This window comes from Entelurus aequoreus, linkage group LG12, assembly GCF_033978785.1.
Source record: "Entelurus aequoreus isolate RoL-2023_Sb linkage group LG12, RoL_Eaeq_v1.1, whole genome shotgun sequence".
NCBI lineage: Eukaryota > Metazoa > Chordata > Actinopteri > Syngnathiformes > Syngnathidae > Entelurus > Entelurus aequoreus.
The window spans coordinates 33,380,201-33,393,308 of NC_084742.1; the positions used below are offsets into that span (position 1 = coordinate 33,380,201).

Genomic DNA, 13,108 nt, shown 5'->3' on the forward strand with positions numbered 1-13,108 from the left:
GGTTTCTCTGTTTACATTTTTACACTTTGCACCAGTTTGTTACACTTAATTATGCATTTCTCATATACTCCTTATTTTTGCACATAATTTTAAAAAGGTTATTGTTAAAAGTTCAATGTAATTTTAGAATTTTGTTTAAATTTTTTTCCATAGTTGTATAATTTCCTTTCTTTTCTGCTTTCTTAGCTGAGGGGATTATAATCAGAGGAAGGTTACTACATTTTCAATAAAAATGTTTGCATTGGATATATTTTTATCCTGATCCTTAATTTCAATAGGTCATACAACATCAATAATTATTGCTATCGACCAATATAAAACATTTATATTAGGGCCAAGCGGTAGAAAATGGACAGATGGGTATTGTGATACAGTTTTCAGCCATATCGCCTAGCCCTAATTATGATCACCTCACCCATTGTTCTCACATTTTCTTCTTTTGGCAACAGTTGAATTTAATCGGCGAACGAGATGAAGTCCCAATTCACTTCTGTGACAAATGTGGGCTTCCTATCCACCTGTACGGCCGGATGGTACGTATCTCCATGCTTTTGTCTTATGTGGCCCATATTGCACTATCCCCCCCCCCCCAACATTTTAACCTGTGTGCAACCTTAAAGGGAACTGCACTTTTTTTTTTGGAATTTTGCCTATTTTTTTAACAATCCTTTTGTAAGACAAGAACATATGTTTTTCTTTTTTTATGCAATCTAACTAGTAAATAAATGCGACCAAAAGTCTGCTTACAATGAAGCCAGTGGGAGTCGCTCTATTCTGCCTCTTGCTTGGATTTTAATGTCACGTACGGCTCATTAAATATGCGTGGTGGTCAAGCAGCATTGGTTCTCAATAGGTACAAGGCTTTAGTTAGCCTTTCTCAAAGAAAAAGGCCCTGTTTTCGGATATATGAACCGTTCAAATTGTGAAAAGGATAAACGTTTTTGCAGAGTTTCTCGAGATGTAATCAACAAGAGCAGAAGAGTGCAAAATTTTAGGAAAGACAATGACGAAAGTGGCACACACTCCCGTACAAGGAAGCAGAGTCAAAGAATGCACAAGTTTGTAGCTAGTGACCACTTTGTTAAATGTTTGTTTGATATATTTCTAATGTACTTTACTCTTTTAGTATTTCCTATTAAAGTATTATCTTAACATTATTTGTATTTTCATTGTTAACAAACCGTAACCAGAAAGTTAGAGCCAATGATACTTGGTCAGGAAAGGTACGTCTATGTCTCCAATCTTGTTTATTTCCTACACAAATGTGTCAAGAGTACATATGACGAAAGGACAAAAGTCAAACATGGTGTTGATTCAGTCATTGTTAGTTTGTTAAATGGATATGCAGTCATGGGTGTGGACCTGCCGGGTGTTTACATGGACACATCCTCGCAAACGCAAAGTTGAATCATGAAATGCATCCTTCCCGAGCAAAAACGATGCATATTTGTCCGGGAGAGTCTTGATACCAATTTCTTTGACCCAGCCACACACAAAGAAGATGTAGACTTCCATGCCTTTCCAAGTTTTTATCTGTTTCGTCATATAGAATGATGTCTGGAGCACACGATAGTTCAACATGTCTGGTAACTCCACCGACGGATAATACTTGGTATCACTTGACAAATCTTTTTTTAATAGGGTATAGGAATATATTCCTTTGCATATTTTGATTTTTTGCAGAAAGATCTAGGCCCCTTGCGTACTCGGATAGTTCGCACGGTGCTTGCAGCACAACAGCCATCTTGGCTTGGTTGACCCCTTTTTTCCATTTCCGGGAAAAAGTCACTTGTTGCAATACAAGCAATAAAGCGCTCTAAAAACATCCAAACACTTCAATTAAGGTTTTATGTACACACTGTGTGTATATATGTATTGTAGTAACAGGCACTTTCATAATACCATCTAATGATCATTTTAAGCATTCGGCGGCTTATTAATTGCAAAAACACACCATGACTTTCGCAACATAACTGATTACTGCTCACTGAAGACGTAATGAGAGCCAACAAACATAATAAAACATCACTTACTGTACAATTTCTCGCCATTGCTGGGTCTAAATTTAATGCAAAAGTTGACCAACTCGTCAGATTATCTCTTCATCCTTCTACTATCCAGGTAAGAGGCATTATTTATGTTGTAGAATAAACTTTCGGGAGCTTCGAGGAGTGAAAGCAGCTCACTGCCCGCTGATGTCAACACAGCAGCACAAGCTGTTAGGGCTCGCTCTGATCACGGCGCCGCTAAAAATAATTAATCTGCGTTAGCGCTTATAATAAAAAATAGCGCTAATACTTGGTTAATATTCAAGTCACGAAATGTAAATGGAGTATTGTTGGCGCTTTTTGGATGATTATTTATTGCGTTTCATGGGCGAAATAGAGGACCTCTCATTGGCTCAGCTGTAAGCGGACTTTTATTTACCTTTATTTTTATGAGTTAGAATGCATTAAATAAAATACATCCGTTCTCATGTATTTCATATTGATTGTGAATAGCAAAATAAAAAAAAACAAGTGCAGTTCCCGTTTAAGATTTACTGTACAAACTTACTCTTTGCATCCAAAAGGGATTCCCTCATAAGTGTCATAAGTCAGCAGCATTTTTCCCCCACTTTCAATGCTTGAAATATTACGAAAACTTCAGATCTATCTATTGATATACAGTTTGTATTATTGGTCTTTCTTATGCTTAATGGAATTTTTGTCAAATATAGTTTTTTATAATGTGGAATTTCTACAAATAAGTTGCAGAGTGGAGTATTTGAGGTTGGGTTTTTACAACCTTGATGGGTCAATAATTCATACCATTGATTTCGATACAATTGTAGTAAAACTATTTTTACAGTGCTTACTGAGCTAGAATGAGAGAAAAAGCAGACAGGACTTGTTTAAATTTATTGAGTTCACAAATATCTGCCATGTTATATAGAACTGCCCAAGATTATTGTCATTGCATTTCAGCGGTTTAACTCATTTAGGCTCATTAAAGGTCTACAAATCATGCTCATAGTTTTCTGGCTCCGTCTGATGGTTAAGGGGCATAATTACACCAAAACAATATTTAAAAGTATATTTTTCAATCGACAAAATTAGGATTAATTCGGTTTTCATGTAAAAAAAATCATAGTAATATCCCAGGATTACAGTCTGTTAAAAAAGAGCAGTTATGATGGGAGTCAATGGTGCCACAGCGAGAGGAGTTCTTAAGAGAAAGTGTGTATACTTAATTTGTTATACCCTATTGTATTCTTGTTGCAAATAAAAACAATGCAATTTTATCAAAACATAAAAACGACTTGTGAAAATCTTCCTGGCAACATTTCAAATTACTGAACAATGATATCGCATAAGGAACACATGCAATGCTTGTTTTGGGCCCTATGGTTGCACAGTGGTTAATTAGATGCCCACAATATCAGAAGTGTGTTGCCCAAAATCTAGCGCTCCTGGAAACAAGTTGTTTAGTGTGTCACGTAACAGATGTTATTTATCATATACTTCTAACTAGCAACACTTGCACCTAGGGATGGGAATTGAGAACTGGTTCCCAGTGTACCAATTCCTCCGTATATTGTAGCGTCCCGGAAGAGTTAGTGCTGCAAGGGGTTCTGGGTATTTGTTCTGTTGTGTTTATGTTGTGTTAAGGTGCGGATGTTCTCCCGAAATGTGTTTGTCATTCTTGTTTGGTGTGGGTTCACAGTGTGGCGCATATGCGTAACAGTGTTAAGGTTGTTTATACGGCCACCCTCAGTGTGACCTGTATGGCTGTTGACCAAGTATGCATTGCATTCACTTGTGTGTGGGAAAAGCCGTAGATATCATGTGACTGGGCCGGCACGCAAAGGCAGTGCCTTTAAGGTTTATTGGCGCTCTGTACTTCTCCCTACGTCCGTGTACCACTCCGTACAGCGGCGTTTTAAAAAGTCATACATTTTACTTTTTGAAACCAATACCGATAATTTCCGATATCACATTTTAAAGCATTTATCGGCCGATAATATCGGCAGTCCGATATTCTCTCTATTATCTCTAATAATTACAAATGAATGTTGCATTTCTGAACCACGCCAATCTCATCCCAGCAGCAGTAACCCTAGCACGTCATCCGAGTACAACAGTAACTCGGCCTATAATATTAGCGCTATTATTTGTTCAATTGAAATGAATGTGTAACCTATACGTGCTACAAATCAATGTAAAGTAAATGGGGTGTTATGGGCTAGGAACAGAAGACTAGAGTTTCGACTCAGAGAGAGAAGGCAGAGCTTGAATTGCAGTTTGGTTGGCACCGTGTATTAAAGAATTAGTGATGGACAGCAGATATATACACAACAATGAGTTCAATGGCCATTCAAAGTGAGAGCAATTTGAAGAAAAAACACAGTTTACTATTAGGGCTGTGAATCTTTGGGTGTCCCACTATTCGATTCAATATTGATTCTTGGGGTCATGATTCGATTCAAAATCTTTTTTTTTTTTCAATTCAACACGATTCTTGATTCAAAAACGATTTTTTCTCGATTCAAAACGATTCTCTATTCATTCAATACATAGGATTTCAGCAGGATCTACCCCAGTCTGCTGACATGCAAGCAGAGTAGTAGATTTTTGTAAAAAGCTTTTATAATTGTAAAGGACAATGTTTTATCAACTGATTGCAATAATGTAAATTTGTTTTAATTATTAAATAACCAAAAATACGACTTATTTTATCTTTGTGAAAATATTGGACACAGTGTGTTGTCAAGTTTATGAGATGCAATGCAAGTGTAAGCCAAGCTATTGTTCTTTTTAAAATTGTTTTTATAAATGTCTAATGATAATGTCAATGAGGGATTTTTAATCACTGCTATGTTGAAATTGTAATTAATATTGATACTGTTGTTGATAATATTCATTTTTGTTTCACTACTTTTGGTTTGTTCTGTGTCGTGTTTGTGTCTCCTCTCAATTGCTCTGTTTATTGCAGTTCTGAGTGTTGCTGGGTCGGGTTTGGTTTTGGAATTGGATTGCATTGTTATGGTATTGCTGTGTATTGTTTTGTTGGATTGATTAATTAAAAAAAACAAAAAAAAAACATTTTTAAATAAAAAAAATAGATTTTTTAAAAATGAGAATCAATTCTGAATCGCCCAACGTTAGAATCGCGATTGAATCGTTTTTTTCCCACACCCCTAGTTACTATATACAATTTCAATTCAATTATTTAGTGTCTCTGGATCTTGTTTAAATCTCAGCTCAGATAAGAAAGTTCTTGGAGAAAGGTTTTGGAGAGAGTAAAGCAGTACAGTTCATGTGCTGCGGTTAAGGGTGAAAATGTGTACTGTAGAGGGTTGGCTCGAGAGCCTCCTACCAGCCCAGACAGAACAGGTGGTGGGGTTCCTGGCTGGAATCTCCCAAGAACGATCCTTGGACTAGATGCTTTTTTTCCTTAGCTCGCCATCATAAAGAGAAGCCTGGCCAACTCCGCTTCTACAGTCACACACAGCTCAATGACAAAATCTGGCGCTGGTAGTCCTCTCTCGAGCAGAAATACAATCTGCCTCCCCTCACGTCCTGTCTACTGGCCTCTTCCTGCTACCGGCTTATAAGCACAGCTGATTGGACCGTGACGGTCACGTGACTAGGAAGAGCGCGCAGCGCTCAAAGAGTAATAGAGGCAAGAGCCTAATAGTCTCTGCTAAAGTATGGATTTTACACCTGCGTTACAAATGCTTTCTCATTTTGATGAGCATGGCGAGTGAATGGCTACGAGGTGGGCAGTACTCGCTCCAGTTCACGAATGTCAGCGAGCAGCGACTAAGTTTGTGGTCAAAATCTTGCAACCATTTGCCACAGTAGACACTCCTTTTTTACCCGAAGGTGAATGCTGAATTGTAGTAATCTTCCACCAGATGTTCACTCAGTCATTGCCATGATACAGGTGAACTCAACAAATTAGAATATGCTGTAAAAGTCCATTTATGTCAGCAATTAACTTCAAATGTGAAACTAATATGTGATATTAACTTATTACATGCAAAGTGAGATATGTCGAGCCTTAATTTGTTGTGATTTTGATGATGATGGCTTGCAGTTTTGGAAACCTTACATTTTGAGATTTTCCAATTCAATGTTTTCATAAACTTTAAGTCATAATCATCATTATAATCAAGACTTTAATATCTATTTCTTATATTTTAAGAAAGTTGGATTTTTTTAATGCTATGTGCCTCTTAAGACCTCACTGTAGGTTTTGTAAGGTCGTTACCTCTAAACAAAACTATTGATTCTAGTCCACCTTTTTGTTCTTTTTTCAAAAAAAGAATCAATAATCCGAATAGGAAAAATCTTATCAATTTTCATCCTTCCTTTGCATCGCTATGTGATCTCTAGAAACACCTCTTGTTTTACAATGCAGCCCGTTTATGTCGACGCCTTTAAGGTAGGACTGACTGGCTAACATCGACACAAGGCATTGTCGACATAACCGTAACTAGCCATCAGAGCTAAGAAAAAAAATTGTTTTTTTTTGTCACTGCCACCAGATTCCCTGCAAACATGTCTTCTGCTACGAGTGTGCTTTGCTGCATGAGAAGAAAGGAGACAAGATGTGTCCCGGGTGAGATATCTGACAGAAAGAACATGTCCACGCTTGCATAGATGTGTTTTTTCAAAACTCTGCTTTGTTTCTAGTCTGACCATGTACAGCTGCACAGACGCAGTGCAGCGCATCGAGCAGTGCCAGCGTGGTTCTCTCTACATGTGCAGCATCGTGTCAGGATGCAAGCGCACTTACCTGTCTCAGCGGGACCTGCAGGCCCACGTCAACCATCGGCACCTGAGGGCCGCCAAGTCGTCCTCCGGCCGCCAGGACCCCATGCACATGCCCCCCTCTTCCGACATCCCCGAGAGGTTCCGAGTTCCTCCGCCGCATATGACCAAAAACCACGTCCACCTCCCCAACCCGCTGCAGCACGGCGGCCACGACCCTTACGGTCAGCCGCCGCCTCCTCACGACGGCCCTCCTCCCGCCCACGGCCCCGAGACTTACCGCATTGCCACGGTGACCACGCGCAAACACAGCAATCTCATCACCGTGCCCATCCAGGACGATTCCCGGGAGCCGATGCCGGGCCCGGGTCAACCCCCACATCACCGGCCAGGGGACTATCCTGGCCAGCCGCCTGTTGTGTCCCACGCTCACCACATGATGGCGCCACCCCAGCAGCACTTTGGTCCCCCTCCTCCACCACCGCCCATTAGCCACCCCATGCAGCACCCTCCCCAGGTGTACAACCAGGCCCCACCTCCATCTATGTCTACAGCCCCACCTCCAATCACCCCACCACCCGGGCACATCATGGGTCAGATGCCCCCATACATGAACCACCCTCCCCCAGGACCTCCACCGCAACACAGCGGACCCCCAGTAAATGCCCCCCCGCCTCATCACTACAATCCCAACTCCATGCAGCAGTTCCCCGAAGACCAGGGCACCCTGAGCCCACCTTTCAACCAACCCGGGGGTCTCAGTCCTGGAATGTGGCCCGCACCAAGAGGGCCACCGCCGCCTCGGATGCAGGGGCCACCTCCCGGGCCCGGACCACACCACCCGGATCAGGGGCGCTACCGACCTTACTATCAGTAACGTGATGGATGGTGTTCATACCACTCGTATTAAGAAATGTGATGCTAGACCTCAGGGTTACAGGATGTAGGACTTTAATTCTGGTCAAACTGCCACGAGAGTGTGTGCTGCATTTGAGTTACTTGGAAAGAGCAGGAACATCCCAGACCGCTTTTAAAAAAATAATTGCTTGCCATTGTTTGCCATCTGATCTTGGTACTTTACTTTGAAAGGTGTTTAGCATTAACAATTCATCATCGATAGAAATGCCAATGACTTATTTTTCAAACAAAATAAGCATTCCAAGAAAACAGTGAGATTACTGTTGAGATCCAAGCTTGTGTTGCAGATATTTTTGTCAGATTTGATTTTAAGTGAATGTCAGGAATAAACTTGTGGTTGGCAACTTAAAAACTTACCTGTGCTGATTGTCTCCGCTCTTTTTTTCCATTAGGATCATTATTAGAAATATATCCCGCTTTGGAAAATATTGCAATTGTTTTTTCCTCATATGTACGTATAGTTACACAGCGCACGTGTCACTATACATATATACACTTTTTATGAGAGCTTGATTTAGTAGCTAAGGTTAAAATGACTGTCAGTACAAAATAATCCTCCATTTTGCTCATTGTCACACTTCTAAGTGAAAAGTCACATGTCAGAACATTTATTTCAACTGTATTCTACCAACAGTTTGATTCAACCAGTCATAAAAAAAAAAAGTCGCCCACAGACTTTCACACACACGCACATTCACACACAAGGTGGAGAAATGGATATTTAAAAAAAAAACATTAGTCACATTAATACAGAAATAAACCAATGGCACATTGAATTACTAAATTAAAAAAGTGGTGCTTGAGGAACATTTCTTGAGGGAGACGTTAAATAAATTACGACTATAAACGTTACATACAAATCTGGAGTAGTATATACAAAAAGGAGTTAAAATGCTTAAAGACAGCAGAATATTTTACATAGCGAAAGGGTGGGGATGGTATTAAGAGTGTGTGTGTGTATTGTGAAGTAATGGGCGACAGGTGGAAGAGTGATGTCACTCACACACACACACCAGGTGATGAGCAGACACGTCAAGGAAAAATTCCAGTATTTTGAAGAAGTTCTTGCCCTCTAAATGACAATTTCTGCTTGTGTTGCCTTCAGAGTCTTGCACTTTTGTGGGGAAAATCAGCAACCAGAACAGACATGTCCTTTCATAACACTGCTGTTTATCTCCTTCGTCTCGAAACAAAAATCTAGTGGTTTGCGTAAAGGAGGGAGGTCCACTTTGTAAACGCTCTCCATGGCGACCTTCACAGTATTTCTCTGGTACTGGCGTCAGATTGTGGTAAAGACAAAAAAAATATCCTTCATGAACCGTCATGGAGTTTAAAAAAGAGGGGCGCTTGCTGGAGTAAAAAAACCCAAAAACAATCAGATCCATTTCGACCGCCGCTCCTCCATCATTCCTCCCCGGAGTGTTTTTACATAAAGCAAGAAGAGGGCGTTAAGTAAGATTTCACAGGAGGATCAGGAAGAATCTTCATGCCGTGGAATGTTGAGTCTTATTTTTTCTTCTTTTTCTTAATTTATAACAAAAACATACTTCCCACACAGTTCAGAACGAGCAGGCAGACACTCGCTCTCACATCCCGTCTAGGCGTCTGACAGGCAACTCTGAACACTGTCCATCCATAACTGAGCATTGAGGCTGTCCTGGGCACAGAAGTTGTACACTCGTTTGGTTGTCTTCAGCTGGGCGGGGGGGCACAAAAGGTCAATATTAGGACACTGGTGGAATGGATTCTAAAAAAAATGTAGAATTTTTAACTATTGAAACAAAAATGTAGCTGTTTGGCCAAAACACCCAGCAATATGTTTGGAGGAGAAAAGGTGAGGCTTTTAATCCCAGGAAGACCATTCCTACCATCAAGCATGGTGGTGGTATTATACTCTGGGCCTGTTTTGCTGCCAATGGAACTGGTGCTTTACAGAGAGTAAATGGTACAATGACAAAGGAAGATTGCCTCTAAATTCTTCAGGACAACCTAAAATCATCAGCCCGGAGGTTGGGTCTTGGGCGCAGTTGGGTGTTCCAACAGGACAATGACCCCAAACACACGCCAAAAGTGGTAAAGGAATGGCAAAATCAGGCTAGAATGAAGGTTTTAGAATTGCCTTCCCAAAGTCCTGACTTAAACATGTGGACAATGCCGAAGAAACAAGTCCATGTCGGAAAACCAAGAAATTTAGCTGAACTGCACCAATTGTGTCAAGACGAGTGGTCAAAAATTCAAGCAGAAGCTTGTGGATGGCTACCAAAAGCGCCTTATTGCAGTGAAACTTGCCAAGGGACATGTAAAATGGTAGTGTGCAGACTACCAATGCTGAGCTAAAACAGCCAATAAGGCACACACTCGCCCACTCTTCTCTATTAAAATATCTCAACTGCATAACTAGATATATCAATGTTTTCAAAAAAGCAACACATTAATTACTTTTCCTAGTAATTCATTACATATATTAAAGAACATTTCCATTAGTAATTGAGTTACTTTCTTGGGAAAGTAATGAGTAACTGTAGATAATTACTTTGCAGTAATTTTCCTAACGCTGATAATGATATACACATTTTAAAGTCAAACTGGAAACATGCTCACCATTTCAAAGTAGACAACAACTATGTGCCTGTTGTAATGCTGACTACTCTATTCCATCTATTGCACTGAGTAGAAGCTACACCAGGAGGTTGTTTTTAGCCACAACTGTCTTTTTTATTTGATTAGAAACCCTGCTTTTATAGAACATACACCCGACTGATGTTAATTAGTTGGACCATTTTCAGTAATAATAATTTAGAAAATAAATTAAATTAAAACAGTTCACCAGTTCCAAAAAAATAATTCAATTTATTTTCTATTTATTATTATTTTTAATAAGTCCAGTGAGAAGAATTGTAATTTGTAAAAATATTATATTAGACCAAAGAAAATACAATTTTTGATGAATTTGGGATGAAACCAAAAAAACAAACCTAGCGTTTTCATTAGATATAAATTGTACAACGCCCAGCTGTGCGGTACTTACATCAAAGAAAGCTTTTTCGTCAATGTTTTTGGGCGCTCCCATGGCGGGCGTTCCCAGATGGACCGACTCCACGTCAGCCAGCTCGATCACCCCTTTACACTCTTTGTCCTGCCTGCTCTCATAGTAGCGCAGCTGGAACGGAGCGACAAGAAACATCAGCACAACAAACAGCATTTTGGCAGGGAGTTGAAGTGTATGTATAGCTGTACCTTGTTGCTCTTTTATCCTGCACTACCATGAGCTAATGCAACGAAATTTCGTTCTTATCTGTATTGTAAAGTTCAAATTTGAATGACAATAAAAAGGAAGTTGAAGTCTAAGTTCCTGTATGAGTTGAGAGGTTGTGATAAGCAGCTTCACCATTAGATGTCACTGTTAACAGCAGAGGTACCAAACAATGGCAGAAAGAAAAGCTTACCCATGCTTTTGTTGTCATTCATTTTTCTACACGACGACACAGACTTAGATGTACAAACCCCGTTTCCATATGAGTTGGGAAATTGTGTTAGATGTAAATATAAACGGAATACAATGATTTGCAAATCATTTTCAACCCATATTCAGTTGAATATTCTACAAAGACAACATATTTGATGTTCAAACTGATAAACTTTTTTTTTTTTTGCAAATAATCATTAACTTTACAATTTGATGCCAGCAACACGTGACAAAGAAGTTGGGAAAGGTGGCAATAAATACTGATAAAGTTGAGGAATGCTCATCAAACACTTATTTGGAACATCCCACAGGTGAACAGGCAAATTGGGAACAGGTGGGTGCCATGATTGGGTATAAAAGTAGATTCCATGAAATGCTCAGTCATTCACAAACAAGGATGGGGCGGGGGTCACCACTTTGTCAACAAATGCATGAGCAAATTGTTGAACAGTTTAAGAAAAACCTTTCTCAACCAGCTATTGCAAGGAATTTAGGGATTTCACCATCTACGGTCCGTAATATCATCAAAGGGTTCAGAGAATCTGGAGAAATCACTGCACGTAAGCAGCTAAGCCCGTGACCTTCCATCCCTCAGGCTGTACTGCATCAACAAGCGTTTACACATCAGTGTGTAAAGGATATCACCACATGGGCTCAGGAACACTTCAGAAACCCACTGTCAGTAACTACAGTTGGTCACTACATCTGTAAGTGCAAGTTAAAACTCTCCTATGCAAGGCGAAAACCGTTTATCAACAACACCCAGAAACGCCGTCGGATTCGCTGGGCCTGAGCTCATCTAAGATGGACTGATACAAAGTGGAAAAGTGTTCTGTTGTCTGACGAGTCCACATTTCAAATTGTTTTTGGAAACTGTGGACGACGTGTCCTCCGGACCAAAGAGGAAAAGAACCATCCGGATTGTTATAGGCGCAAAGTTGAAAAGCCAGCATCTGTAATGGTATGGGGGTGTATTAGTGCCCAAGACATGGGTAACTTACACATCTGTGAAGGCGCCATTAATGCTGAAAGGTACATACAGGTTTTGGAGCAACATATGTTGCCATCCAAGCAACGTTACCATGGACGCCCCTGCTTATTTCAGCAAGACAATGCCAAGCCACGTGTTACATCATCGTGGCTTCATAGTAAAAGAGTGCGGGTACTAGACTGGCCTGCCTGTAGTCCAGACCTGTTTCCCATTGAAAATGTGTGGCGCATTATGAAGCCTAAAATACCACAACGGAGACCCCCGGACTGTTGAACAACTTAAGCTGTACATCAAGCAAGAATGGTAAAGAATTCCACCTGAGAAGCTTCAAAAATGTGTCTCCTCAGTTCCCAAACGTTTACTGAGTGTTGTTAAAAGGAAAGGCCATGTAACACAGTGGTGAACATGCCCTTTCCCAACTACTTTGGCACGTGTTGCAGCCATGAAATTCTAAGTTAATTATTATTTGCAAAAAAAAATAAAGTTTATGAGTTTGAACATCAAATATCTTGTCTTTGTAGTGCATTCAATTGAATATGGGTTGAAAAGGATTTGCAAATCATTGTATTCCGTTTATATTTACATCTAACACAATTTCCCAACTCATATGGAAACGGGGTTTGTACACAAATAATCGTAAATAATGTGGTACTACTACTGTAAAAAGCATGTTTTCTCACTGAGGCTGCAAGATTTAACTTCCGAGGCTAATAAGGATAGTGGCAGGACATGACATCTAAATTTTAATAATGATAGCTGTTAATGAAAATATGCTTTTGTTGATGTTGTGCACGCTAAGGCGCCAAACCACTTTTGCTGTGATGTTGTTCTGCAGAAAGTCAAAAGTATGCAGAACTTTCCACGATGGCATTGAAGACATTTTTGCCACTCCCAGCTAATTATAATTATCAAGTCAATCAATTACAAGTCGTCTGTTAATAAGTCAGACAAAACCGAAATCGTAACAAAAATAAA

General features: G+C 40.0%; 2 protein-coding genes across 6 annotated transcripts in view; one reads left to right on the top strand and one right to left on the bottom strand.

Moving 5' to 3' along the window:
- Window positions 1–8,042, top strand: part of LOC133662050 (E3 ubiquitin-protein ligase Hakai-like) — a 23,679-nt gene extending 15,637 nt beyond the window's left edge. The window contains exons 5-7 of the mRNA XM_062065709.1: window positions 450–533; window positions 6,533–6,606; window positions 6,681–8,042. Of these exons, the coding sequence (XP_061921693.1) occupies window positions 450–533; window positions 6,533–6,606; window positions 6,681–7,635 (1,113 nt within the window). The 3' untranslated portion in view covers window positions 7,636–8,042. The remainder of the gene's footprint in view (window positions 1–449; window positions 534–6,532; window positions 6,607–6,680) is intronic.
- Window positions 8,043–8,268: 226 nt separating this feature from the next.
- The window catches only part of sbf1 (SET binding factor 1), a 117,025-nt gene continuing 112,185 nt past the window's right edge, over window positions 8,269–13,108 (bottom strand). For all 5 annotated transcript variants that reach the window (XM_062065705.1, XM_062065704.1, XM_062065702.1 and 2 more), the window contains 2 exons: window positions 10,705–10,836; window positions 8,269–9,372 (listed from right to left, as the gene is read on the bottom strand). In XM_062065705.1, coding sequence (XP_061921689.1) covers window positions 9,274–9,372; window positions 10,705–10,836 — 231 coding nt within the window. In that variant the 3' untranslated portion in view covers window positions 8,269–9,273. The remainder of the gene's footprint in view (window positions 9,373–10,704; window positions 10,837–13,108) is intronic.